Source organism: Lygodium microphyllum, chromosome 19, assembly GCF_053477565.2.
Source record: "Lygodium microphyllum isolate KBCC chromosome 19, Lygodium_microphyllum_v1.1.10, whole genome shotgun sequence".
Lineage (NCBI taxonomy): Eukaryota > Viridiplantae > Streptophyta > Polypodiopsida > Schizaeales > Lygodiaceae > Lygodium > Lygodium microphyllum.
The window spans coordinates 41,937,228-41,947,561 of record NC_141153.1 but is presented as its reverse complement, the minus strand read 5'-3'; the positions used below and the strand labels follow the sequence as shown (position 1 = coordinate 41,947,561).

At 40.0% G+C, this 10,334-nt stretch overlaps 1 protein-coding gene across 2 annotated transcripts; it reads right to left on the bottom strand.

Moving 5' to 3' along the window:
• Nucleotides 1–1,825: 1,825 nt before the first annotated feature.
• LOC148019789 (S-type anion channel SLAH2-like) lies at nucleotides 1,826–8,633 on the bottom strand. 2 transcript variants are annotated; one of them, XM_087699953.1, is made up of 5 exons: nucleotides 7,058–8,633; nucleotides 5,909–6,679; nucleotides 5,452–5,483; nucleotides 4,642–4,739; nucleotides 1,826–4,518 (listed from the first exon to the last, which is right to left on the bottom strand). In XM_087699953.1, exons 1-5 carry the CDS (start codon nucleotides 7,703–7,705, stop codon nucleotides 4,409–4,411), a joined length of 1,659 nt encoding a protein of 552 aa, XP_087556079.1. In that variant the 5' UTR covers nucleotides 7,706–8,633; the 3' UTR covers nucleotides 1,826–4,408. The 2 variants fall into 2 exon arrangements, with proteins under 2 accessions (XP_087556079.1, XP_087556078.1); XM_087699952.1 differs by having other exon boundaries at nucleotides 1,826–4,739; nucleotides 7,058–8,631.
• Between the last annotated feature and the right edge of the window lie 1,701 nt (nucleotides 8,634–10,334).

Genomic DNA, 10,334 nt, shown 5'->3' with positions numbered 1-10,334 from the left:
ATAGTCGTGAGTGCAAATCCTAGAAAGAAGATTGTGAGTCTAAGTCATAGAAAGAAGGTACTAAGTAGCATGCGAAGCTTTATCCTTGACAAAATTCCTATTACAGTGATGAACGTGGGTTTCAATGCTCCTTTCTTTCTTTCATGATTTAGAGAGGCCCTCTTTCATTTCTCTAGTAAAATTGATATCATTTACCACAATTGGTGAGGGTGAGAACCCTCAAAGGTTGAAGATGGAGAATGAGGTAGTTTTCTTCTCAACCCTAGTATAAACCAACTACTCAGTAGGGCTTATCCTTCAATGGCCTTTTTTGAGGTACAAAATTGCAATTGCACAAAGCAAAGTGTTCAAATTGCCTATAAATATGATTTGAAAATATAGGTAGTGATCTTTAGGGCCAATTCCAAATGCAACATAAATTATCCACGAAGGGGCAACAAAATATATTGATCATAGTGCAAGAATGGTATGAAACCTCAAAATGCAATAGTGACTTCCATCACTTCATGAACCAACTAGACGTTTTTTCCCCTTTACACCTATCTTTAGCATTCAAAATTTCCAAACAAATATCTCATCTTAACCCTCACCTCTATCTTCGCCCCACAAGTGGCTCCCTTGAACTCTATGGCTTGTAGCAAGTGCACAGAGAGAGAGAGAGAGAGAGAGAGAGAGAGAGAGAGAGAGAGAGAGAGAGAGAGAGAGAGAGAGAGAGAGAGAGAGAGAGAGAGAGAGAGAGAGGACTATGCCATTAGCCATTCTATATACCAAAAGGGGAGATACCCTTCAACAGGCTACTTCCATGATGAGAGTGAGGTAGCCAATTCACCTACTAGACACAACTTATGTGAAGAGATTGCACTTAGTGTACAAGCCCACATAGGAGCTCCTTGAAAATGACCAATGGTAGTATGCTAACATCGATTGTATTTACTACAAGTACATCATGTTCCTATAGGACAACACCTCCATCTATTATGAGATCTCCATGTCCACCCTAATGAGAGTGAGGTAGTATTCCAGGTCACTTACCCATAGCTCATGATGAGCCCTTCACTACCAGCCATATTGGGCTGCCCTCCATCGTCATCTACGTCACCTTGTGTTTGCACCTCAAGCATTAGCATTGGTGTCTGCCTCTTCATTGTTGCATCTACTTTCATCATCTCCAACTAGGGCAACACCCTACCCCCTTCTTCATAGTGCTACATGAGCTCCTCTTTCATTGACCTTCTTTTGTGTCGGCCTCATCCTATGTCTTCATCTTGGAGATTTTCCTATTTGTAACCTCATTAACAACATTGTTGCCATCCATCACATTCCTTGAACCATCCACCCCTGTGATACCCCAACAATACCTTCTATCTCTACGTTAGAGGTTGACCTAGGTTGTCCATGTTGGTAGATTTACTACCTTCCATGATCAACCCTTCATCCTCCATCATTTAAAACCTCATCATCTATACTATATTGAAGTTAGCTATTGATGCACAAAGAGAGAGAGAGAGAGAGAGAGAGAGAGAGGACTTTGTTGGATAGCCATTGAATCTTTCGCAAATTGTCAACTTGCCAAGATCTAATCTCTTGCACGAGAGAGAGAAAATTATGAAGTTCTTTTTAAATTATGGTTTAGGAATACTATGCAGTCACCACTTAGGATCGGTTTTAGGTTCAATAAACCCTTGAATTATAAGATACTGACTTCCATCACTTCATGAACCAACTAGATCTTTTTGCCCCTTTACATTTGTCTTTAGCTTACAAAGATTTCTAAATAGATGTCTCATCTCAACCCTCACCTCTACCTCCACTACAAGTGGCTCCCTTTGCCTCTATGGCCTTGCAGTAGGCTATACATATACATATATATATACATGTATATATAGAGAGAGAGTTGTATCATATGTCATTTTCTTGGCCTTATGGCCTTAGAGAGAGAACTATACCATCTACCATTCTATATACGGGAAGGAGAGACACCCTTCAAGTGCTATTTCCATGATGAGAGTGAGATAGCCAGCCCACATGCTAGACACGACTTATTTGAAGAAGCACATACAGGAGCTCCTTGACGATGATTAATGACAGTATGCTAACATCGAATGGACGTGGTATAAGTACATCGTGTACCTACAGCCCGATATCTCCGTCTACTATGAGCTCTCCATGTCCACCTTGATGAGCGTGAGGTGGCACTCTAGGTCACTTGCCCACATCTCGTGGATGAGCTCCTGAATGCCCAACCATCCTGGGCTACCCTCCATCGTCATCTACACCACCTCATGTTTGCACCTCAAGCATCGATGTTGGCCTTTGCTGCTTCAGTGTTGCATCTGCCTTCATCAGCTCCGACCGGGGCAACACCATGCCCCCTCCAAGCTTCAAATGGTCATCACTATCTTCGTAGTGCTACATGGGCTCCGCTTTCATCGACCTTCTTCTGCATCGTCCTCATCCCATGTCCTCATCTTGGAGATTTTCCTCTCTACACCCATCGCTAATGTATTGCCGCCCGCCGAGCAGAAGGTCATGATGTTGTCGTAGTTCAGTACAATGTGGGAATTTTAGTGGGAATTTGTCTATAACTTATTGTGTATTATCATGGATTATCTTTGATCCTCCATATATAAGCCTTGTCCTCTCCACCCCCAGTTGCCATCACGTTGGGTGGGCTGACGTGGTAAGGCATGGAAAAAGCTTCAACCAGCTGCAAGGGTTGTCGTGGCCATCCACTAAAACTAGACAAGAAGCAGTGCTGGAGATTTCTTTTTATGGGCTTATGTGGTCGGTCCATGGAAGAGGTCCTAAAGCTTAAGCATCTGATGTCTGCAGATTTGAGCGTCTTTGTTGCGCTTCTTTTTCATTCCCTTCTTCGACTTCACATACAACTTCCAGGAATGGCAGGAAAAAATAGCATAACAAAGTCCCTATTCTAAGCTATTCTAAGTGAGTCCCTCGTAAACAACCAAGTTCCAGATCAAGGAAGGTCCCCTCCATTTAAGAAAGATAAGATATCCTTTGTGATTTTTCATTGCCAATTTTCCAGTATTTCAGAGATTCTATTAAGAATTATGGAGAAAATCTTTTGGGTGTGTTGAGTTATGATGTATCTGCACTGTTGTCACTTCTTTGCTGGTCCAACTGATTTTGGGCTCTTCTTTTTGATTTTGTAATTCCATGATCCGTTTTTATTATTCACTTTGTAGCCATTTTGGTGTCTCATGTTGTCTCTGAGATGCATCTCATTAAAGTGAGCCACATGCCAGAGCCTTATTAGGCTGGCTTCCTTTGCTAGCTGACATGATCAGGGAAAGAGAATGCAGGCATAAGCAGTTGGAACAAGATTGAATTGTGAAGCTCTGTAAGATTTATGGATGCCATGGTTGGATGCCACGAAAGCTTATACAAGGCATGATGAAAGGGGGATGGATTGAGCAGTTAACTAGTACTGTGATTAGTGCCAATCGAAATAGCAGACAGACAATGGACAATTCTCAGTTACTCCTTAATCACATGATTCTCATTATTGTATTGATAGCTTAATAAATAAAATGTTGGATGTACAATGTATGTGCTTGAGAATGTAAAAGTGTTTCCTGATATTTTGAAGAAGGTTTAAGCAACCTTCATCTCTGGATTCAATATTTGAAGTGAAGGCATCATTATTTGATTATTAGCATAATAAAGTACAATGTCATGCGAGTTTCGTTCACCACTCCACAAACATGGTGAAGTGTTGGTGTGCAGTACATCTGGGCTAATACACCGAAGTCTACTCTACCCCCCTAATACTATCTTACTCGTGATTTCTGTTTACCAAAACCTGGACTGGAGCCAATGTGCCTTGCTATATTCTATGATTCCGATAGTTTCATAGTACAATATTAATTTTTCCTGGCCCTTTGAAGGAGGTTTTAAGCAATCTTCATCTCTGGATCCATAACATTGGAAGTAAAGGCATTATTGTTTGATTATTAGCATTTAAATGAAGTACATGCGAGTTTGGTTGACCACTCCCAACACCGAGTGTGGTTGACTACGTCAAGGTTCTTTGCCTCGTAGCAAACATGGTGAAGTGTTGGTGTGCAGTACTTCTGGGTTTATACAGCAGAGTCTACTCTACCCCTCCTGAATATCACTACATTACCCTCCCTTTTTACTACTACATGCTAGCGCAAGCTACTTTCAAGACCCTGATAGTATCTTCCCTATGATTTCTATTTACCAAGTGATTCAGATAGTCATCAACCAATCCACTGATCATGACATCATGGACTTACCTGATTGAATCACATTGATGATTATAAAGCATCTAATAGATAATAATCTTACAAAATTGGCAGTCTCATCCCTGTATTGACTGTGTTGGCTCAATTGACGACACCACTGAAGTTGTACTGTAGCCCAACTAAGCAACCACTGGTTTGCCAATCTTCACACACACTACTTGGACCATATCAGATGGTGTAAGAGTTTCCTCTAGCTCCTTGATCTTCCACTTATGCTTAGAACTTCCATCTGTGATTGCAATAGCCATGTCATTTGGGAACAGAGTAGAACAGAAGATGATGCGGAGGGTGGTGAAAAAAAATAATGACAGAACAGTGACCGATGAGATTAGGGAAAGCAAGATCGCCAGACCCTGTGTTATGGGGTGTTTCACTTTCAGAGAATAATGGATGGTAGCAATAGCTGATGCAGTCATTGGAAAGGTGTATGCCCACCATGTGACTGAGAACCTGGAGAAATAATCAAATCAGATAGCCAACCTTTAGTTGACAGCAACTGTGTATACCAAGTCCCATGGATCGATCTTATAATGCATACTAGATTCGCTTGACACCATGTAAGTTGTCACAGATGTGGACTTAGGTGATTGCTCATATCACTTGACAAAAATCAACAATGATGCCACTTAATAGAAAATAGAAGTCTAGTGTATGAAGCTGCAAACTGCTGCTTTCTCTAAAATTTGATGGTGAACCATCGCAATTGATGTGCGGGGTGAACTACCCACTGCACTTGAAAAGCATCAGCTTTCAACCAGTGTTCACAAAAAACTGAGGTTTAATGTCGAAACAATTGCAAAAGTTAAAGAAGAAACCCTCTAGATTTCCACTTAGTTCATATACTTCTGGAATGCTACCAGAGCCTATGACAATACCTACAAACCTCTATGTTGAAGGTTTTTGTATCAGTTCTCAAAAATGATTTTGGTGAACACTGTTTTCAACCATCCAATAATCACAGGATGTTGGTTAAAAGTATGCAGTCTTTGACAGAATCTTTCAGCAAACTCTTTGAGGTTATCTAAATCTGACAGTGTTTTAGCCACCAGCATAAGAAGACTATAAATGTCTAGATCTAATTTATGCATATTTCTATGTCAGACCATACATTGAACCAGCACATTAAAAAGTCTAGCAGTTTGAAGCTGGAGCTGAGGCTGACCTGAAGCCACGAAAGAAGTTGATGCGCACCAGCTGCAGCAAACAAACACACACATGAATTTGTGTGTATGTTTTCCATTAAATCTGTTTTTTCAATGCTTTTAATTTCCTTGCATTAATAAAGACAGTTTCATGTGCGCGTGCATGCATGCCTGTGTGCGTGTGTAAGCATGCCCATGTGTGTGCCTGTGAATGTGTGTGCATGCACATGTTAAATGTCTGCTTTGTCTACATGTATCCCAATAATTATAACATATGTATAAACAATGGACACAAGCATACACAGTCATTTCAACTCAGAGAAAAATGATTTCTTACCAGACATAAATATAGAAGCAAGCCCATGAATTAGAATGTTATCCTTGCAACCAAGTCAAAATCACCCACAATTTAATATATGTCTAAACCATAGACACCCAGTCTGAGTCATTTCTACTGAGAGGAAAACGATTCCTTACCAGAGATAAATACAGAAATAAGCCCATGAAGTATGTTATCCTTGCAACCAAATCAAAGTCACCTACAATTTTTGACCAAGCTACACTGGCAGTGCTTGGTACTGCTATGAACATGAAAAATACTGGGTGAAGTTCCTTGGGAAGTATGGTGGCAGTCGGTAACCTCTGGTAGAGTGTCACAAAAAGCACCAAGTAATGTGCAAGGCCCACAGCCCAAAAGAAGATGGCAAACTCTCTCCATCCAACAGTTACAGCAAGAATAGCCCCAACAAAATTTCCCACCAATGATAAATGTGTTGATGGGTTTGCAATTCTGGACAGCCTCTTTTCTCCTCCAAATAACCATATCCCATATATCTTAAGCTCCAGAATGAATATGGGTAGCATGAAACAAATCCAGAGAATGGGGTTTATGGACACACTAATTGCAGGAGGGACTCCTAGAGTCAGGAACATGCCAGCTATCCATGGAGTGAAGAAGAAATTCATGCGAACCGGATGGTGAAACTCATGCCGTACAGCTTCAAAATAGAAGAAACATTTCAACATGTATGTTGCAAACACTGTCACAAGTGTCATTAAAGCCAAACACCAAAGTGTGAAACTGATCTTCTCGGAGACAAAGAGGAACTGCATGGTAGCTGCAGTTGACAATGTCTTCCACAGGACAGTCTGGCTGCCAAGGCCCATGCATATACCAAAGCACCCGATTGGAAACCGGAGAAGAAATGGCCATTTCTCATCAACTGGGAGGACAGTTTCTTCTGCATCCTGTCAATTCAAAGAAAATTTTGACATCATAATATAAGTTAGTGCACATGCTTCCTGCTAGCCTCCAGACCATGAGGGTTTACTTTACTATCAATTAGTTTTTATGAATTTTACCACAAATTGCACGCTTGTTGGAATGTATCCACAACCGATTACATGCCCTTTAGAGGACTATCTAATGAATCCAAAGGTGGAGCATAAAACATAGCATTCATCTAAGGAGAACGAAAACTGTTTTAATCAGACATATCCATTGTATGGTGGATTTCCAAGTATATGCTATGTTCTAGATCATGATGGAGGTGAGAAGAGGTGCTAGCAGACAGAAATGTTGATGCAGCTGGCAAAAAAAAATAAGGGAGAGTGGCATTGGCATACCTTGAGAAACTCCAACTCTGGCCCATCTAGTGCGTTCAAGTACTGCCCTGCTGTGAGTTCGGGCACAGGCCTAGCTTGCTGTTGTGGGTGGGATTTTGACTGAAGCTGGCAGAGCAACCCACTGTTGAACCTTCCAACATAAGTCTTAAAACGTGAGTAGCTTTCTTCATCTGAGGTTGAGTTGAGTCCTGTGAGAGGACGTGAATAGCTATGGCAATGGTTCGGCTGACCTTGCAAAACAGAAGGGCTAGTGCTTATATGTGAGATGGGTTGTGAATGAGTGAACTTGTGAGTTGGCTCTTGCTGATTTTGTTGAATGCCCATCTTGTAATGAGAGATGGGTTGTGAATGAGTCAACTTGGGAGTTGGGTCCTGTTGATTTTGAAGAATACCCATGTTGAAAACATGTCCTTCATTGACAGGCACATCCCCTGACACACAGGGAACGGTTCCGCTTGAGACAAGCCTGAGCACATGGTGCATGGCTTGCTCGTCATATGAGCCCAATTTGCATCCATCCAAGACATCATCAAAGAGAAGCTGGTGGTTGACAATACCGTTCTTGGTTTTGGGAATATTTCCTACCTTCATCTCATAAATCTGCACTGGAAATCCACCTCTATGAATCAGAGTGATCAACCTTATCATGCTTTGAAGAATATCATCCAAGGCTTATGGACATTCCCCTTATATTATGTAGAAGTAACATCTACACTTCACCTCATATCCACCTCTATGAGTCAGAGTGATCCATCTTATCATGCTTTGGAGAATATCCTGTGAGGCTTATGGGATTTCCGCTAATAATATGTGGAAGTAACATCTACTTGTGGACTTTGGCTAACTAGTAACTATTCAAGCATGGGAAATTGGCACACATAAATATCTATGGCATCAGGTTTTGCCCATGGTCCAAATATATCTTTTAAAGTATATGGCCATTTGGCACATCTCTTTTTTTTTTCGTAATGGAATTTGACACATCTCTCTCTCTCTCTCTCTCTCTCTCTCTCTCTCTCTCTCTCTCTCTCTCTGTGCGTGCGCGCAAGCGTTGTCATGCCCAAAATAAGCTTCCTATTGAGATATATGTACCATTTAACTTTGCAATTGGCCAAGTTTAGATCTAATCAAGCCATGGATGACGGGTACAGAAAGGCCAGCAATCAGCAGAATGAGGTTTAGGGATTGAGATTGATCACAATTTACCTTCAGAAATGGCAAAACAGAAGAAAATCTTCAAGGTTGTTGGGCTATGGGGGCACCTTCGCTCTGTCAGAAGCAAAACATTACAAGAAGCAGCTGGACTAGATATTGTGAAAGATCAGAGCATGAATTTTGAATCATGAATGCAGGCTGCTCTCTGTCTGTCTGTCTCTGTGTGTGTGTGCATATATATATATATATATATATATGTATGAATACGTAACATATATATATTATGCTGATTTTTATTGATATTTTATTTTTATTCAAAATTTAGACACATCCACCGGCTGTGCTGTGTGGAGCTTCAAACTCTGAGAGCGTCTGAAGTGGGTCTCTCGATCAGTTGCCATCTGAAAGCAGAAGCTTAGTCAATTTTATACATACCCCGCGGCTTGTTCATTTATTTATTAGTAGTAGTAGTAGTATTTTTATTGTTGAGATCTTTCACTTCCAAATCCTTCCTTTTTTCCCAAACTTGTATTTTATGTAGTTTGGTTTTCTTTGCACTTGGGGGAGAATCAAAACAATATGTTGAACTACCATGATATTTCATCCTTATGTGAGCTCTACATTCAAAGCAAGGGTGTCTTTCATAATCTTCCTTGCCGCCAATGGGGTCGTAACTTAGTTGGTTTGCATGTGGGTTGAGTTTGATAGGTGTATAATTTCAAACCATTGGCTATGCTTCTCTAGCAGGCATATATACAATCCATCGCATCTAAAATCTTCGTTGCATTTTGTCATATTACGAAAAGAAAATGCACTTATTTATTACTGAATAGTTTCTAGATCATTTGTTGTTGGCTAGGGTCTCAATAGGCTACGCAACAATGGCAACAAGAAACTCCTTGCAATGGTGGATGATATCTTTTCCCTTAAGCATATGCTAAGCTTGAAAAGTTTCGATTCAATTATGACATTCATATCTAGTTATTCTAATCATAAGTCACCATATGGGATCATTTGTGCAAAAGTGATTGCGACATAAGGATTTGGTTTAGGATGGTATCCCATCTAGGTGGGCTATAAATTATGATCAAGGACTTGTTGGCTTACCTTTGGCAAGGAATAGAATCTCCTTGGAGGCTCCAGACTTTCACTAGCAATAAAACACAAAGATGGTAGCTCGGTATAGTTCAAAAAGGCTATTACCAAAGCATCTCTTAGTATGGAAAAGAGTGGACATGGAAATTGTTCTTAACTTGAGAAGGACATGCCTAAACATAATAAACGAAGAAGTTGTTGAGACCTAGGGAAAACTGCGAACTATGATTTGAAATTTGGCTTGAAAACCTTTGCTCAAGTATGATATTTATGCCATGCTACAAGAATAAGAAAATATATTTATTGATTTGGAATAAATTTGATATGAGGACATCTAAGATATTGAAAACTCTATCTTGAAATATTAGAGCTTTGTGGTCCCATAAGAAATAGATGTCGTGTCGTCATTTCATTAAACAATGTAATCGAAATGCAATTTGCATTAGGAAAGCTTTAGGGAGGATCATTTTGGCATGGCCCAAGCAAGCTCCCTTCGTTGATTAAGTATGACAGTATTAATTGTAGAGGCAAAGGGGCCTGAAGGGGTACTCACAAATATGTGAGTATTTGACATGGGTTCAATAAAAGGGGCTTTTAAAATTCTTTTTTTTAAAAGCTTTTACACACAAAAGGGTATCCTTTAATAGGGTCATTCTTTGGTTGATTAGAAAATGGGTATGCTTTGTCATGAAAACTTCATAATAAAGGAGTTTTTCAATTAGATGAATGCATATAGTTGTGAAGTTTGTATATACTAAATCGCTTAAGTAAAAGGAGTACCATATTACTTGTTAAGGATGAGCTTGAGCTTGAAACACCAATTTAGAAGGATGATATTGGAAATGCACTTGCAGTTTTGTTTGTTTACAATTATGAGAAAGGTACTATGGTTTCAACCTATGCTCTTAAAACTGTAGCAATAAGTGCAAGTATTTCTGCTTGCTTATTTTGTATGGAAATGGTAGTCTTGGGATTGACTTTCAGCATGTTTTTGTCTATCATTGCTCCTTTCTAAAGGCAAGGCATT

Coding starts and splice junctions, on each gene's coding strand:
- LOC148019789 (XM_087699952.1), bottom strand. CDS start 7,705: ATGATAAGGTTGATCACTCTGATTCATAGAGGTGGATTTCCAGTGCAG. Junction 5,484..5,908: donor TATTTCTGTATTTATCTCTG/GTAAGGAATCGT, acceptor TGTTTGCTGCAG/CTGGTGCGCATCAACTTCTT. Junction 4,740..5,451: donor AACTTCTTTCGTGGCTTCAG/GTCAGCCTCAGC, acceptor TTATTTCTCCAG/GTTCTCAGTCACATGGTGGG.